Source organism: Macaca mulatta, chromosome 12 (assembly GCF_049350105.2).
Source record: "Macaca mulatta isolate MMU2019108-1 chromosome 12, T2T-MMU8v2.0, whole genome shotgun sequence".
Taxonomy (NCBI): domain Eukaryota; kingdom Metazoa; phylum Chordata; class Mammalia; order Primates; family Cercopithecidae; genus Macaca; species Macaca mulatta.
In genome coordinates this window covers 77,417,868-77,436,758 of record NC_133417.1, presented here as the reverse complement: position 1 = coordinate 77,436,758, position 18,891 = coordinate 77,417,868, and the positions used below count along the sequence as shown (strand labels likewise).

General features: G+C 39.0%; 1 protein-coding gene and 2 long non-coding RNA genes across 5 annotated transcripts in view; 2 read left to right on the top strand and 1 right to left on the bottom strand.

Annotated features, from left to right (window-relative positions):
- The window catches only part of LOC100430028 (uncharacterized), a 41,365-nt gene extending 38,567 nt beyond the window's left edge, over window positions 1-2,798 (top strand). Inside the window, exon 2 of the long non-coding RNA XR_013402043.1 lies at window positions 2,746-2,798. This is a non-coding gene — a long non-coding RNA (uncharacterized LOC100430028). The remainder of the gene's footprint in view (window positions 1-2,745) is intronic.
- Window positions 624-18,891, bottom strand: part of ITGA6 (integrin subunit alpha 6) — a 79,335-nt gene continuing 61,067 nt past the window's right edge. The window contains exons 20-26 of one of the 3 annotated variants that reach the window (XM_015110360.3): window positions 17,517-17,690; window positions 15,753-15,851; window positions 15,544-15,654; window positions 15,348-15,446; window positions 8,834-8,959; window positions 5,066-5,195; window positions 624-2,797 (exon numbers count right to left, since the gene is read on the bottom strand). In XM_015110360.3, the coding sequence (XP_014965846.2) occupies window positions 5,088-5,195; window positions 8,834-8,959; window positions 15,348-15,446; window positions 15,544-15,654; window positions 15,753-15,851; window positions 17,517-17,690 (717 nt within the window). In that variant the 3' untranslated portion in view covers window positions 624-2,797; window positions 5,066-5,087. 3 annotated transcript variants of the gene reach the window in all.
- Window positions 11,444-15,796, top strand: LOC144333413 (uncharacterized). The gene is made up of 2 exons (XR_013402042.1): window positions 11,444-11,583; window positions 15,203-15,796. It is a non-coding gene; the product is annotated as an uncharacterized LOC144333413 (long non-coding RNA).

Here is an 18,891-nt window from a genome sequence, read left to right as displayed (position 1 = left end):
ACTTGTTTGATCTTCAAAGAAACAAGAGGGCCAAAATTTTATGTAATGCCAAGTATAGTAGAAAGCTATTACCTAATATCTTGGACATTTATTCAGGCCAGGGCATGCTATATTGTCTAGGCATTATATATATATATATATACACACACACACACATATATTTTCTTGTATTAGGTTGTGATAATCCAGCTAGAGAAGTTTCATAAAACGCAAATCTAAGATCTTTTGCTAAAGAAAATATTTTCTGACTAGTTGATTCTGCCAAACCAGTCCTGGTGATTAATATGACACATGTCACAGCTAGCCTGCTCCCACATCCAAAACGTGTTCTAAGAAGGAAGCAGCTTAGCCATCAGAACTTTAATGCCAGGTTATCATTGCTAAGTAATTCCCTATCCTTACAAGGACAGGCAGTGAAGTGGAACATTCAATCCAAAGACAACTCCCAATTTGTAGGTTGTTAAATACCTGTAGGTTTCTTTTAATCATAAGGAAAATTAAAGACTTGAGGATCAACTAAACAGTGAAAAGAAAAAACCCTCAGTCCCATTTGCTTTGGCATTAATATCTTTGGCTGATCTGAGATTACATGAGACACCAAAAATAAAAACACTGAACTTTGGTTTGATGAAATAGACAATTCGGGTTGTCATTTATAATTTTAGAGTTTGCTTCACATATACAATGCTTGTTATGAAACAGTGAACACTTTTATAAAAAATTTATTTCACACTTTTATACAAATATCCACAGGTAATTTCTAATCATGAAATAATTTTACAATGCTAGTTAGTATAAAAATGTATCAAATGCAAACAGACCAGTGACTTGACTTGAGATGACATTTTTAACAACTATAAATTTGAACACCATAACATCTTTGTTTCTTTGTTGAACCACCCTCCCAACACCCTTTTTGGGACTTTTTTTTTTTAAATAACACAGGTCTAAAAACTGTCAAAATATCAGCTCCTTAGCAATCTAAACACATTAGGGACACAAGTTCCCCAAGCAAGAAACTGAGACTTTATTTACAGACATTTTTGTAAACAAAATATATTTTGTGAATAAGAATTCCAAAGTATAACCAAAACAATGTCCTTAGTTTCTTAAGGTTTAAGATTTCTGAAAAGAAAAAAGCCCCCCAAAACAGTGGCACTACAACTGTGTTCTGTTCTTTCAAAAGACAGACACTGTTTATACTATATCCAAAACAAATTAGCACCTGTTTGCCGTTGCTCCCCATATAACTTAACATTGTGAAGCATGGTAATTAAAAAAAAAAATCAGGTTTCATATCGAATGTATAGAGTGATAATTCCACCCCCTGCCATTTTTACAATTAAAAACACAATTCAAAGTTCTGGTTAAAGTAGTCCCAAAGTAATTTTGGGATTACAGATAGGGGAGGAAACAAAATAAAAAATGGAATATCGACTCACTGATTAAATGGTTCCAATAACATTTAACAATGTAAAAGCCACGATGCTCTGACTGGAATCACTGTTTTGGTAGCAGATTCAGTAGTCTTATACTGGATCGGTTTGGATCCACCATAGGCATTCACCATTTCTTTCAAGTCCTGAACATACAGTATTTGCAGCAGTACTGCACTAGAGTTCAGTGAATAAACCCTTTTTCTCCAAGAATTCCTGAATGTTACAATATGAAATCCAGAAACATTACGCAGGCTTCTAAACTAAAAAATATCCAATGCCTGAAATAATTAAACATCTTTACAGTTATAATTCTGTTTCTTAAACCTTTTGGGTTGTGGGGTGGAGGTTGTCATGAAGGAGAGGTTATAATTTATAGATAAGTTATTAAAACAACTCTGGTACATTTATAAAGATTTTCTTTTTGTAGTAAATAATTTAGGTCAACGTGATGACCTCCCATACTCTAATGCTGATTAAACCAACCTGAAGGGTAAACTGGAGACTCTTTGGCCTGTTAGTCAATAAAATGGTTTGTAAAGAAAAGAAAAAATAAATACCATATACAAATAAGTATAACTAGCATTCAAGTCTGTTGCACCTGTGTGTTTTAGTGAACGGGAGAATGAAACCTGTATGCATTTGACGTGAGCAGGTATTCACACAGCTAGGAAATGGGAAAAGATGGCAGGATGGCAACATCACCTTCTATTGCACATTTAGTTTAAGACAGCACTTTCCATTGAAACACAACTACCCCAATGGCATAGTCTTGTGTGACAGCTAACGTGATGGATGTCTGCGCAGCAGTCCCGAGGTTAGGACGGCCACTCTGTTAGTGTAGCTGAGGAGGCACCTACACTCACCTGCACTATCGGGAGGATGTCACCCGAGTGCAACTAGGCAGGCCCTTCCCCAACACATGTAAGTCAGCCATGCCAAAAACAAAGGCAACCCAGAAAGTTAAATTAAGGCAGTTAAAGAATAATCCATTTCAACAGTTGTAAATTTGGCTGTGCAAAACAGGAGCCTTAGGCTACGTAACAATATCCACAGTTAAAACTGTAGGTTCGTACTGTGTGTAGTCACTCTGAAATCAGTCCTCAGGGATTGAGCAGGCTTTTAAATCCAAATTGAATTTCTGAGTTGGAAAAAGCAGTTTGGGTACTGTGAAGCTTTTTTTTTTTTTAGGCCCCCCACTATGAGTAGCTTTCATTTTCGTTCCACTTTGTGATCCACTGTTTTTTTTCAAGGTTATCAATATACTTTTCATCTTTGATCTCTCGCTCTTCTTTCCGGATCCTTACAGCATGGTATCGGGGAACACTGTCATCGTACCTAGAGCGTTTGAAGAATCCACACTGGAGAAGAGGGAAAGAGAAAGAGAAACCAATTAATCTCACAAAGAAGCAAGTGCACTAAATGGGAATGTCTAAGCTTTCTGTTCAGCTATGTCTACCTCTGGACTATGGGGGAAAAGACATGGTTTTCTTTTAAGAAAGAACTAAGAGGTTGAAATGAAAGAACAGCCAGTGGGGATCAACGGAAGAGAACAGCTGTAAAACTGGAAGAAAAGTCCATTTTCATCTTCTCTTTACATTTTATAACAAAATGTAGGCTACCTCTTTACTAACAATTTAAGACTATGAAAACAGTGCTGCCATATTTTAAAATAATCACTATATGTAAAAGATCTAATTATCAGATTAGAATATCATTTTAAGAATAATTTTTAAAAGGCATAAACCAAAGATTATTTCATGCCCCTCTCCCACTAATAAAATGCAAATCATGTCACAAGTATTTTACTAATTATTATTTGAATATGCCAGAGTTCCAGCAGGTCAATTTAATAATCTTTTTTTCTCCTCTGAGGCTCTAGTACACGTATCACTGCTCTCATTAGCTAGGATGTAATTTATGTTGCCTGGATTTGCTATTGTGCTTCTAATTAAGCTATTTCATTAATAAATCACATAGTGACTGTTTCCTACAATAAAAATCATATGCTGCATAGGACTTGAGAAGTGTATCACTACACTGAATTTCAGAGCACTCCCTAATTTTTCTTCTTTAAATTGTTAATGTGTATATGTGTGTATATATATCATTTAATATTCAATCTGATCCAAAGTATATTTTTACTGAATATATCTGAAAAAAATTGAGATTAAATTTTTAATGAAATATATTACTTTTCATGAAATGAAAACATTTAATGAAATATATTTACTTTCAAAAAAGGTGTGTTTGACTAAAATGCAGTTTTGAAGAATGAGGAATAGTTATTAATAGAATGGTTGATTAATGTGTTTATTATGTGACATCAACAATAACAGGACATTTACGCTGAATGATGTTATAAAAATGCCATGGAGCAAGATAAAATTATATGCATAGTTATCACTAAATCAGTAGGCAAAATGGACCAAGATGTTTTGTTCCAGGTCATTTCTACATGGATTTATTTATTATTCTGTGCAAAAAAAAAAAAAAGCCAAAGTACCTATCTGTTACAAAATATGACTGCTGCCTACCCCATTTAAACAAAGAGGGAAATTAAAGGTGATCTGTTAAGCTGAAATGGCAATGTTGTGATTCACTGTGATAGTGCCATGGAAAGGATTACAGGAGTAATTCTGTCCTATAAAATTTTGTGTAAAATTTTATACACAAGAATTTTACAGTCTTGTGTATAAGAATTAAACAATAGAACATCTCAGATTTATGCCCACATAAATGGTGAAAGGAATCACCAGCAATTCCTATTTCCATAGATTTACAAATAAGAGAAACTTGAATTTAAAATCAATGAGACCCAAGGTTGAATAAAATGTCTGGATACATGAAATATGGTCAAACTCCATCACAATATATTACAATAAAAACTTTTCAGGGCATTTTTTTGTACTAGAATTTGGTAGATAGAAGGTAACTTTGGTAGAGGATCATCTTCTGAAGTTGGCCATAAAGCCCATCATGCTGATAACCATAGTTTGTTGTAATGGTCTTTGACCTGTAGGAGATACGCAGGAAATGGAAGCTGCATGCTTAGCTAGCAGAAAACGATTCCTGAGCAACAGTAAAAAGCATTCCAAGCCTTCCCCATCACTTTATAGCAAAGAAAACGAAAGGATGACAGTGAGGAAGCCTCAACCAAGAGAAACACATTTCCAACATGCAACAGGTTAATTAGGCAGTCGACACAGCTTCTATCTGTGGGAAATTCCAAAATGAACAAGAAATCTGGAGCAATTTCTTATGCATCTTTGAATTCCCTAGCAGGATGCTACATACCGAATTAATAACACGTGGCAAACTGGGCTACTATGGAGGGCTAAAAGCCTCGTGTGTATGTGTGTACAAAGATTGCAATTTTCTTCATTGCTGTGGGTAATGTTTAACAACAACATAAAATAACTCACCTGCAACGAAAAATTCTTTGTGCATTTAAAAAAAAAAAAAGGAGCTTTCAAGTGAAATAAAACAAATCCAAGCAAGGCAAGCCAGTGTGAACATTTGGAAACATCTGTTAATGGGACACACACAGCAAGCTGTTGTTCTTAAAGTTAGCTACCACAACCATAGCGGGTCCCACAGCTAGCAATTAAAAAACATTGATCAATTACCAATTACAGAAGTAGATCAATACTATGCATCAGAAGTAAGCCTCTCTTTATCAGATGGCTGAGCATGGATCTCAGCCTTGTGATATGTGGCATCATAATGATCTTTCTTATTTCTCTTGAAGAAACCACACTACAAGGAAGCAAGGTATTTAGTCAATTTTACAGTTTTAAGAACTAAACAACAGAACATCTCAGATTTTAATCTGCTACTTGTGGCTTGTTTATAAACAGACCACTTTCAGTCAACCAACAGTGAACAGCCACTGCATTGTTTCATTGTCACATTCAATACACCCTTCACCATACATCTCTGGTCAAGTATTTATATGGATGACACTAGCCAGCTCAATGATTTTTTTTTCCCTTTGTGACAGAAATCCTGAGGACAAAAATCATTCTAATAGGGAAAACATGTATACACTGCTGATTGTAGCTTTGGGTAGTTTCTTCCTGCAGGAGAATATGAACTCCAAAAGAGGCAAAAGACTGACTTTGGCAGTTTGAGACAAAGGTTAGAAAATAAATTCTCTAAGTAAAAGCACAAATCCAAATAAAATATAGATATACTGTGGTTATTTTTCTGCCTTTTACAGTAAATTTTATGGAACAAATGCCATTTACTTGAGGCCTTTGGATCTGTGGGGTGAATCACAATACAAATTCAAATACACCATCATGAAAGAATGATTGCTGTCATTTTCCCAAACTCTGAGCACCATATAACCCTTAAATGGTAGGGACCCCATGCTCCTCAAGTTAAGTCACTCTAAATGAGTATAAAAGTATAATTCCACTTTCTACTATAATTTCCTTCATTCAGTGATAGAGAACTTTTCCTATTTTATCTAGTTCATAAGGCCATGGAACTGTCTTTTATAAAATTTAACCTGGTCAAATAAATTCTCCTGAAAAACTGCTTCCTAGTCCAGCAACTCATGAAGGTAAAAGCCTAGATTCACTTTGTACAATATATGGGAGCTGCTGGCTCCATGAGGCTATTCAGATTGAAATTAATTTAAATTACATTTAAAACTATGCCTCAATTGAACCAGCCATATTCCACGTGCTTAACAGCCACACATGACTAACGGCTACCATATTGGATGCTGCAGCTCCAGAACATTTCCATCAGTACAGAGTTTTGTTGGGCAGCTTTCAATAATATGTGCTAGTAAACAGGGTGGGAAGAATGAACCAGGAACCAAGAGGCCTGGTCCTGCCTCCATTGGCAACATTCTTTTTTTTGGAGATGGAGTCTCGCTCTGTTGCCCAGGCTGGAGAGCAATGGCATGATCTCAGCTCACTGCAAGCACCGCCTCCTGGGTTGGGGTCACATCATGCTCCTGCCTCAACCTCCTCAGTAGCTGGGACTACAGGCACCCGCCACCACGCCCGGCTAATTTTTTGTATATTTAGTAAAGATGGGGTATCACCGTGTTAGCCAGGATGGTCTCAAACTCCTGACCTCGTGATCCGCCCGCCATGGCCTCTCAAAGTGCTGGGATTACAGGAGTGAGCCACTGTGCCCAGTTGGCAACATTCTTAATATTCTTGGTCATGAGCATCTTTGTTAGCAAACTGAAGGTGATTAGACCAGCCCAAGGGACCTTTATTTTTTTTTCTGCAAACAAAATCCTGTACAGAATCCTGATATTTAAAATGGATACAATCTGAACTACTGTGGTTGAAGTAGGGATCTCCATCTGTCTAAGTTTAGCTTTGCCCTCTACATGGATATACAAAATCCAATTTAAGGGCCATTGAACTGTAGTTCTGACCCTAAAATCCTATGACTTTAACATACTAAATAATTCAGTTGAATAGAAGTATAAAGTAATAAAAATGCTTCTCATGTGGGGTTGTATAAGTTGTCTGTATTTTAGAGTCCCCTTGATAGCCTGGATACTTCAGAGCTTCAAAAAACAAAAACAAAATAAAAACTCCCAAAATAATGAAGTCATCTAATCTAATCAATTTATTTAACAGACGAGGCAAAACAGAGGCCCCAGGGAGATGGAATGATTTGACCAAGATCATATACAGCTTAGGTTTCTTAACTTTAAATCCACTGCTGTCTCACTCTCATTAAAGGCTGCCAATGCTCTGAAAAAGACCATCCTATGACCTCTTCCAGAAAACACAATATCATCCTCAAATATCAAACCCCAACTTCAGCTTTTAATATCAAAATAATTTTCAAGGCCAGGTGCAATGGCTCACATCTGTAATTACAACAATTTGGAAGGCCAAGGCAGGAGGATTGCTTGAGCCCAGGAGTTGAAGACCAGCCTAGGCAACACAGCAAGGCCTTATCTTTATAAAAAAAATTTTAAAACTTGCTAGATGTGGTGGCATGTAGTCCCAGCTACTCAGGAGGCCGAGGTGGGAGGAATGCTTGAGCCCAGGAGGTCAAGGCTGCAGTGAGCCATGATCATGCCACTGCAATCCAGCCTGGGTGACAAGAGTGAGACCCTGCCTCAAAAAAAATTTTTTTTTTCTTCAAGGCATCTCCTTGAAAAAAAGTTTTATATTGACTGGCTATGTTTGCCAGAGGAACCTACTGCCCGAGGTAAACATTAGAGATAAAACTGGCTGAAACTCCCTACCAGGAGGAGTTTTGTCATGAGCAGATACCAAGCTTCAATCCCATGTCTAGAAGACATCAGAAAATTATCTCAAATTGGCAAAAGTCAGTCGGAAAAAAAAAGCAAAAACAGATGCTCAATATTTGCAAGACTATTTTGAACCCTTATGTATATTTTTGGATCCAGCGAAAAGAAAAGGATAGTTTGATCCTAGGGGGTTGCTGGTTCATACAGAACCCTCCAGACCAGACATGTTTGAGAATCCAAAATTTTTGTCCTTTAAAAAGAGTAATGCACTGCATACCTAATGCTGCTATAATCAAAATGTTAATATTCCTGCAGTGAAATTAATCATAAAGGATAAAGACTTCGAAGTAGCCTCTCTTTACATCATGTCAGGTTTTATTGCCAAATAAAAGTCATTATACACCTCAAGGTTTCAGAGCTTTTTGGAATTGCAGATAAGGGACTGTAAGCCTCTCTCACTCACTGGGAATAATCTAAAATTTTTAAGTTGTAATCTTTGGGCATTAAGAGTTTGTATCCATCTCATATGCAGTTTTTCATAATGTAGATTCTTCACTGGTAGAATCAGGGGAAGATATTACATTTTATTTACAGTCAAAGGGCCAAACTCTAATGAGGAAAATCATATCAAACCTAGACCTTCCTTATGTTTGATACATGCTATAATGACCCCCCTTGAGATAGAGTTATTCATTCATGTCATACTTTTCTACTCCAAATCTAGCTGTAAGCATAACCAACTCCAATGGCTGCTATGAACATTCTTCACAGAAACTGAAATTAGCAGGGATACAGATTCAGATTATTACGACACCCTAACAATTTGGCTTAGATCCAGGCTTCAATCTTAGGTGAAGAAAATGCTAAAGTAATAAAATCTAAATTTGTTATTTGCTAAACATGCTAAATTATGTGTGAGAGACACCAACATTCAAGAAACTCATTATGTACAAATAATAACTTTAAATACAAAATAATCGGTAAATATACAGGTGTTCATGGAAAAATTTTCCTCAAATTTGCTATGTCAAAAGAGTTTCATGATGTTAGAAAAAAGGAAGCAATGAAAAAGAAAACATACTACCAGTGCTGATTCCCATTTGTTCAAACATGAAATAAAGTTTGTTATGAAATTCAAATGCCAGATATGACTTACCTTCCATAGTATAAACACTAACAAAGCAAGCATCAAAATCCCAGCGAGAACAGCCACTAGGATGATCCACCAAGGTACTCCTGAATACTGAGCTACAGTCTTTGAGGGAAACACAGTCACACGAACCTATAGGGCAGAAAAGAAAGCAGCATTACTACACACAGCGGCAAGAGTTCACACCAGGAGTTTATGGTTCTAATTCTGCTTTTGAATTATATTTTGGACAATGCAGCCTGTGAATGGATGAGATGACTTTCTGATGCAAGATCCTTTCTCTTAACAAAATATTGCTTCAAGAGACATTGCTTGAAGATCTTTCCCCAGAATCTTGAAAATGCTGGGTTGTATTCTGACAAAGTGGTTACTTTTTGTTAATTTATCTTTAAAAAACATTATTTTGTTATCAAAACAACTGTATAATGAACCCTTATGTATTCATCATCCTGTTGCAGCAATTATCAATACACAGCCAGTCTGTGTATCTATCTAAAGAAATTCCTCTCAAAAAGATCCCCAATTAAACAGATCTAACAGCCAATCTGTTCCATCTATCTAACCTAGTATCTTCTTGAGAAGAATAATACCTGTGTTTTTTTGTTTTTTTGTTTTTTGAGACAGGGTCTCACTCTCACTCTGTTGCCTAGGTTGGAGTGCAAGTGGTGTGACCATAGGTCACTGCAGCCTCAACCTCCCAGGCTCAAGTGATCCTCCCACCTCAGCCTCCCAAGTAGCTGGGACTACAGGCGCATGCCACCATGCACAGCTAATTTTTTTTAAAATGTTTTGTTGAGACAAAACCTCGCTGTTTTGCTCAGGTTGGTCACAAAGTGCTGGCTTCAAGTGATTCCTGCTTTGACCTCCCAAAGTGCGGGGATCATAAGTATAAGCCACCTCACCTGGCCTATACTTTCTTTTAATTAATTTTCAGCAATGGAAAGAAAAGGGCGAGTTTAGGCACAAGTAGCCAACATTTCCTCATTCAAACTTTAAAGATGTTGTGAAATACAAGAGTAGGGATGGGGCTGCATGACTGATGGACACCATTTTACCTTTTTCTTAGGATATCACACTAAAGACCTTCATAAACAGTAACATTTCCTGAAATGGCTTGGTGCCATCTTCTATAAAAAGGTATATGAACAAACTAGACCCTGGACCCACTCAGAGGCAGCTTAGCGCTTAAGTTGCTGCTGCTGCTGAGAAGCTTAAACTCTAAACATAGGATAGTTTGCAAATACCAATTAAATAGAAATAGTGTTTACTCAGAAACCTAAAAAGCTGCTTCTGGCAATTCCAACAACTCAGTTACATGGGTGTAGAATGCAAATGAACTTTTGTGATACCAGGAACTATTTTTCCAAGCATGCTAAAGACCTGGTGATTACTGTGAACATGATTTTGTAAACGACACTGATTAGAGATCTACTGGTTTGAAGTTTCTGATATTTCTGAATTAACAGAATGTAAAATAAAGGGAAACAAAACTCAGGGGGAGCATTTAACTTCTGAGGAGCATTTTCAGTCAAATATTCTATGTCCGTATTGAACCCTGGATGCTGCTATGTCTACACGGTGCTTTAATACTTCTATGCAGTGGTGGTGTTCTTTAAAAAAATCTCTCATCAAAGTACTTCCCTTTCCACTTCTAGGAAACAGTTTCTCAACCTCACCTGACTTACAGAAAATACTTAAAAGCAGTAAAACTGCTTTTCTTTAAACATTCAATAGACAGCAACCACATCTTGAGATCTAGCCAATTATACTGACGGTAACAGGCAGGCATAACACACCTTTATCAGCCACCATGTTTCCTGTTATGCTCTAAGTGAGGTTTTCTACAAGCTCTGAGCCCCAAGGTGGCCTCTTGGCTCACTTCCCCTCTGCTTCCCTCGCCTGACAGAGAAGGGGTTACTGGGTTCAGCACAGGGACATCCACAAAGAAGGGAAGAAGAAACAGCAACAGACCAGTGAAGCAATAGAATAGTTATGTGGTTGGTAAGCTGACTACAATGAAATAAACCAAATAGATGATTTCAATTAGCCTAAACTGTATCTTGTTTAACTTTGTTGCCCTATTATCTAACACAAGGAAGGCATACAGTGTGTCCTTAGGGCAAGGTGGTCATGTGAAAGGGCCATCCTCATTTGTAAGAATAAGTTCCAGGAAATCTGGAAGTGGAGAGTGGAAACTGGTCTTCAGCAAGGGCAATCAGCTTTATTATAATGACACTGTGCACAAGTGTCTTTAAAACAGCTGACATAGGGGAAAGCCACCCCCATAAATGGTTGGGATCCAACATTGTAACAAATGAGCAAAGTACTTTTTGATTTTGCAGCCTGAAGTGGCAGGGTGGATGGGAATCCAGCTGAAGCTCTAAGCCCCAGGCCTGGCACCATTCACAGCAGAACTTCCACATGTTGTTAAACAACTCACTGGGCATCAAAGACTGAGCACCAAAGTCAGGGACTGGGTTGGGTACATATTTAAAGGGCAGATGTGCTCTGTGGTTCTGGAGGGTGAGAGGCCATTCAGGAAGATTTTATTGGTTGTTTGCTTAAACTGTCAACTGAAGGTTTTTTTGTTTTTTGTTTTTGTTTTTGGTATGACAGTCATTCTCCAGCTGGGATTGAGAACAAGGGGCAGCTGGCCATAGAGCCAGGTGACCAAAGATGGGAGACAGGGCAGGCTGTGATTCCTAGAGCTCCAAGCCCTGTTCTGTCTTGTCACACCAACTGTTACTGATGAATAGGTGAGTAGAAACTACTGTAGAACTTTACAACTCCAAAAAGAATTTCTTACCTTTGGTTTCATTACAATGTAGTTATTTCCATGGGGATGACACACACCTGTGAAGCTCATCCACCATGTGCCCATAAGGGGAAGAGAGATATAAGCTCTGTTGATGCATTAAATTTGATTACCAGTGGGCAGGCTTAGACCACATTAGCTTGTCAACTGCCAAAATACCTTCTCTAAATTACTCTGTAATGTACCACCCACTATTCTCACTGAACTTCAGTACAGGAAGTCACCCAATGAAAACAAAAGATAGTTTTGTATCTTTTACATCATTCACTCTTGGTGTTTCTCATATAAGAAGCCATCTTATAAAAGGATCCATATCTTAAGTTCTCTGAATTTAGAGCCAAAAGGGAAAATCTTATTCCCCTGAAGAATTACACACTTTTTATGGTCATTTAAAAAATATATTTGACAGCTTGGATACTCTCTACTTGCTTCTTTAGGGATAAATGGGGACATATAAATACAACCAATAAACAATCCACCTCAACTTCCTTGGCTAATTTGACAATGTTTTCCTGGTTATGTCTCCTACAGCATGACATTCTTAACAATTGACACTGTATCTTACCCAACTTGGCGTCTCTAGCATTTAGCACAGGGAAGGCATACATGTGCCTTTCATAGGTGTTTATTAACAAGATGGATTTAATTTAATTGATGCTAAAATATAGCATGGCTTACCTGGCTCAATTATGTGACTTCTGCTCTCCCTGACTTCATTATAATAGTATCCTAATTTAAAAGTGTTTTTTATGGTTTGTGTTGAGACAGGGTCTCACTCTGTTGTCCTGGCTGGAGTGTAGTGGTGCAATCTTGGCTCACTGCAGCCTCGACTTCCTGAGCTGAGGTGATCCTCTTACCTCAACCTTCCAAGTAGCTGGGAATACAGGCATGTGCCACCCCACCTGGCTAATTTTTGTATTTTTTTTGTAGAGATGGGGTTTTGCTATGTTACCCAGGCTGGTCTCCAACTCCTGGGCTCAAGCAATCCGCCTGCCTTGGGCTCCCAAAGTTTAACTGTGTTTTATTAAAAGGTAAACACAAAACTCTTGAAATTGGTTGGGTTTTAAAGAAACAAAGCTTTTTTTTTTTTTTTGCTTTCTTAAGCCAAATTAAGCTCAGATCTTCAAGCCCAGAAAAACTACAGCTTAAACTACTAAAGAAATGTGCAGATATGACATCTGAGCTATTGTATTTCAGAAAACAGAAAAGGTATCAGAAGACTAGAAGTTAAGAAAATGTCTCAATTTTCAAAAGACATGGGTTCTAGATATGAGACCAGTAACCCATTCACAAATCTACCAATTTGTGAAGACATCAATTCCCATTGGGAGGCATGAGTTCTCCAAGCTCTAAGAACATAAAATGCCCAAGATAACCTCATTTTCATTTGTGACCCAGTCATTAGACTGGATACCGGGGCCCCCAGTTCCATCACCTTCCAGAAGAGAGCACTCGAAGAGGAGACATCAGACCCAAGGTCTGGTCTCAGCTCTACTTGCTGGTAGAGTGACCCTGAGGGGGAGATATCTTTCCTTGGATTCAGTTTTCTTATCTAAATTTGAGATTTGGGGACCAAGTGTCACAAAGTCAAAGAACAGAAGCCCTGAAGTCAGACAATTATGGGTTTCAATCAAGGGTCTCAAATTATATCCCCTCTCTGAGTCTGCTTCCTTATTTGTAAAATGAGTACAATGTCTACCCTTGGCATTCTTCTGAAGTTTAAATGATAGAGTATAAAGTATCTAGTAAGTTGTAGACATTTTATTAAGGCTTCATTAATGTTAGTCCCGTCCCTTCCCTCTGAAGTGTTCTCTGTCTAGCTCTGAAATCTCAGTGGTTTTCAGAGTTGCTGATTTACAGTTATAGAAAGCTATACCTGCTGCCTTTATAGATGCAGAGAAAAGATCCTTAGGGAAGGTGTGGTTTATCTGAAAGTCCCTTATGATGCCTGTTGATATGTCCTGGAGAGACCGGGGCAGTGCTGGTTAATACCATTTATCCCAGCAGCTTTCCCAGTACAGCATTTTTCTCAGGCACATGTACCCTGAGGCTGGGTGCAGTGGCTCACACCTATGATCCTAGCATTTTGGGAGGCTGAGGCAGTCGGATTGCTTGAGCCCAGGAGTTAAAGACCAGCCCGGGCAACATGGTGAGACTCTGGCTATATAAAAAACTGTGGTGGCATGCCTGTGGTCCCAGCTACTCAGGAGGTAAGACAGGAAGATTGCTTGAACCCAGGCATTCAAGTCTGCAGTGAGCCGTGTTTGTGCCACTGCACTCCAGCCTGGGTAACAGAGAGCAAGACTCCATCTCAAAAAAATAAATAACAAAAATGTATTCTTGTTTGGATAATAAATTATAAGGACCACTATATTTCAGAAAACAGAATGATTAGGGAGGCTCCCTGAATTTTCAGCTAGTTAAATGACTGAAGCCAGAACATTTCCGTAAGTAGACTGGCAGATTAAGAGCAGTAATTCACAGTATTTCTTTCTCTAGTCTCTTGCAAAATATTCCCATTCACGATTCCCACCATGACATGCAGTCATTCTGCCTCGAGATCTTTATACAAGTCCCTGTGGGTTCTAGACTCCCACAGGGAACCCCTCACTATTGGTTCACTGCAAGGTTCTACAACTAGTCCTGTTCAACATATTTGTCATTACCTGGATGAAGAGAGAGAATATGCTTCTCAGTTTTTAAAACTTTCAGGGATAGAAAGTTGAGAAAGCAAATGATGAAGCAAGATGCAAAGTTACTTTGCAAACTGAAACAATGGACCGAAAGCAAATCACATAAAATGTAAGGATACACTTAAAGGCATACATTTAGATTTTTACAAATAGCTCAAGGACAGGATACTGGAAACACAGCTTGACAACAAATTCTGACGAAAACACCTGGAAGTTTCGGTAGAACACTAACACAAAAATAGCAGCTGCTGGAAATTCAAACATGCTGCTCAGCAATGGTTTGAAAAGCCAAATTCTAGGTAGGTCTGACAGAAGTGTGGTGCCAAGATGCTGAGAGGTAAAGGCCCCAGGGTAAGTGGGACAAGCAGACCCCACCTTAGCTGCTCTGTCCACGTGGGAGTCACACTGCCCAGGAAGGGAGAGGCCAGGAGCTGGTTGGGCTGTGCCCAATGTGACGCATAACTCAAGAGCTGGGTGCGTAAGCTCTGAGAAGAGTAAGAAACATCCAAGGAGGCATGATCATTTCCTTCAATTATTTGAGAGGCTGCTCCATGGTCAAGAGACAGAACTTATTTTAGACTTGTTTGAGGGGCATAACCAGGGACTTACTTCACAAGGTTCAGCTCAGGATTCAGCTATGAAGAGATCTTTTCTAATAATTACAGCTGGCCATGGCATGGGCCATCACTGGGGCATTACACCAATGGCTGCAGCATTGGAGATGGTAGAAGATACAGGTTTCTAGAGGGCTGTGAGGTATACCCTTCTTTCAATTAAGCCAATAGTTCTCAAACCTACCATGGGCACTGCTGAACTGGATGACCCTAGGATTTACTTCTTTTTTTCAATGATTCTATTAAAATACAGCTTGTAGTGCCAGTACCTCAAGACACTATTTTCTCCGTAATGGGGCTACGAGGGAAATGAGCACCAAAGCACTTCAGGACATGAGTGTGGGGTATCAGGAAGAGAGACCTATTCTGAACCTGAATGAAGCTGGAGAACCTCTCACCTGAGTGCCTGCATTTGGCAGCTTGATATTTTCGGCAGCAGCAGTCACATCAATGAAGGCTCGCACGAGAATGTCCAAGTAGTTCAGTTTGGAATATTCCTGTTTGGAGACGGTTAGTGAATGCATTAGGGAAGTGAGAAGTGTCCTAGGCAGAGGCAAATTAATTCCATGGGACATCCTCACGCCAAGGTCATACCTCTAGAAATGTGCTGTTCCATAACCTCGAGCGCAAAATAAGAGACGCCTTGCTGTCCAGCCCTCGCAGTGGGCATCTGATGTTCACACAGTTCACATTCACGCTACAGTTCTAGAGAGAAAAGGAAGAATGGTCATCAAAAGACATTGTTCTGAAGAAGTCCTTCCCCTCATCCTCTCAAATATTCACAGCTCTTGAAAAATACTTACAAGAGTCTGGTATTTTCTTTCAGCAAATAAAGAAAATTTTCTGCTATCATCTATCTGTTTTTCAGTAATTTCCCGTTTCTTTCTTGAGTTGTGAGACTCCTAAAAAAAATTATATCCAAAGTAGTTCCAATGTACATAATTCTTTGTCGCTACCATACAAGCCTCTTGAGCATACCCTCCTGAACAGTACCAGATTCATACACTCAACAATATTTGCCTCTCTCCTGCCAAAGGCACAGAAATAAGTGTAAAACCAGCAAGTATTATCACTCTAAATTCAAGTTTATTGATTTACTCATAGGACTAAGTAATGCATTCCCACTCTGACCTAAAAACTCAGAGAAAAAGAAATATGCTTTCTTCGTTTCTCTGTATCCCCACCAAACTGTGGGCATACTGAGATCAGAGATCAAATATTCCTGTATCGCTAGCCTCCAGCTCTGTTTCTAAAACATGGTGGTCAGCACATCTTGAAGGAATAAGTGACACTCAAGAACAGAGAAAGAAGGAAAAACACCCATTATATAGCTCATTCAGAGCAGAGCAATGAAAACTAAGCCATACAAGAACTTTTAAAATGGCATTTTCCTTATAGCAAAGATTAGTTTTTTGGTTTTTTTTTTTGAGACGGAGTCTCGCTCTGCCGCCCAGGCTGGAGTGCAGTGGCCGGATCTCAGCTCACTGCAAGCTCCGCCTCTCGGGTTCATGCCATTCTCCTGCCTCAGCCTCTCAAGTAGCTGGGACTACAGGCGCCCACCACCTCACCCGGCTAGTTTTTTGTATTTTTCAGTAGAGACGGGGTTTCACCGTGTTAGCCAGGATGGTCTCGATCTCCTGACCTCGTGATCCACCCGTCTCGGCCTCCCAAAGTGCTGGGATTACAGGCTTGAGCCACTGCGCCCGGCACAAAGATTAGTAATAATGGATTATCTTGATTTTTTAACATTAATGAGTAGAAGATCATGCTAAGCCATCAACTCCGATCACTGATCATACCCAGTCACCTTAGAATTTAAAATAAAAGAAATAAACACAAACCTTCATCGAACTGGAACAGAAATGACAGGCCAGTTATCTAAGCATGGAGCAGTATAGAGAGGGGTTAAGAGTACAGGCTTTGACATCAGGCAGAGCAGGGCTTGAATGTGGAATCTGTTTCTTAACACCTGAGTGGCTGAGAGAGTTACTTGCTCTCTGAATCTTAATGTCCTCATCTATAAAATGGTGGGGATAATGACACTCCCTCATAGGCCCATCCAGAGAATGAAATGAGAAAATGCAAACGAAATGCTTAGCATAGTTCCTGAGACACAATAAGTACACAGTAAATAATTACTATTTTAAAACTAAGCATAAAAAGCTTTCAAGGTTACTTGCTAAGATGCCATTATCTCTTCCAATGAATCTGGTTCTACTTGGAGTGAACACTGGCTGGCCCCTGGGTAATAGCAGCTACTATTACCCAGGAGCATCCCCCAGTTCTCCTTATTATGTAACATACTGCGTCATGACGAGACGTCAGAAAATGCCATTTGCCTCACCAAACACTGAATGACTCTGCCTTATGTACTATAATGGTCACTAACCAGCAAAAATGCCTCAGCCTGCCTCAGCTACTCAACTAGAAAAGAGAAATTGTGACAACCAAAGAAAAAACCCACCTGCCAGAATGCCAGTTTCCTAAGGACAGTAATGATTTTCCCCCAAAAAGTGAGTTTCTCTAATTTGCATTTATGGAGATATTAGATAAATCTACCAACATACCTTGAGGTTCAGGAAGTTTATCTCCTTTTGTGGCTCACAAGTTATCTTTTCCAATCCTTTGGATTCTACTTTCACCAAATAAAGCAACCATTTGCCATTGCTAATTTCTTTTGGCCACTGAATGTTCAAGGTTGCTGTGCCGAGGTTTTTAAGAGGTTTACCTAAGTTAATTACCTGTTAGAAAATAATACATATTATCTCAGTCTAATCTTCTCAATGTAAATTTAAGTAGCAGCTCCTATTACCAAGGGAAAGAAGCTAAAATATCTAGCATAATCCTTAAAGCACAGGCTCCAAAACTGGACTATAGATAGGGCATTCAAAATAAAGACTTGTACCTAAAGATTTTTATAAATAAAAACAAAAAGGTCAAAGGACAAACGATAGCTAACTCATTCTAGGAACAACTGCTGTATGCAACAGAATCAGCAGATATACCATGTTCTCAACATATGCCCAGGGAAAATCATGTGTGGATTTGTGAACTGCCCTGTAACCACCCGGCTTGGCCAATGACAAGGCCTGGGCCGAGGCAGTGTACCAACAACCTGCTTCTGGAAAACCCCATCCACTGCAAAAATGAAGCTGCCTCTGTCCCAGAGGAGATTCTGCAAAACCATCAGGACAGCCACAAATCTGAGAGTCCAAGCTGGGAACAGAGCGATGTCCTGCAGCAGAAGCCAAACACAGGTGGTAAGAGCCCTCTTAGTGTGGAGACTGTTCCAGAATCCAAAGACTTCTTTTCCAACTGCACCTGCATAGAGATCATAACCACCACCACCACCTGCCCCAGCTGTGTCTATAATGCTAAGAGACACACAGAGAATTCAGCCTCTTCATTCTACTGGAGTCAGAGGTGGGCCCATGCTTGCCATTTGAGGCTTTCACCACAATGGTCACTATGCCTTCAGGAATGTGATTTCAGCCACACAGACCTAAACCCATGTGTGAGTTACGAGCAGACTCCGTACCATATGTTTATGTTTATTCAACAGGACAAACAGTCACTGATTGCCTACTTTGAAATGGTTCAGAGCCAGTCACTGCCTTTCCTACAGGCATACACCAAATCTACATTCACCACAAAACTGGGCTTGTGAAAGGCAGGCATAACATTAATATTCTTTCAAACACAAGCAATAAGAAAGATGACCTTATAAAGGAGGAATAAATCATAACGCATTCTAAACTGAACTGGATTCTGAACAGTGACAGTTGTTCTCCATCCCGGAGCATGAAATTTTCACTAAAAGCCAGTATGTTCTTTAAAAGCTGGCAAACTAATTTTTAACTGATGATTTATTTATAATGCTTATTAATATTACTGATTTATTAAAATGACATACTCACGACCATACCTAGTATATATCAGCTT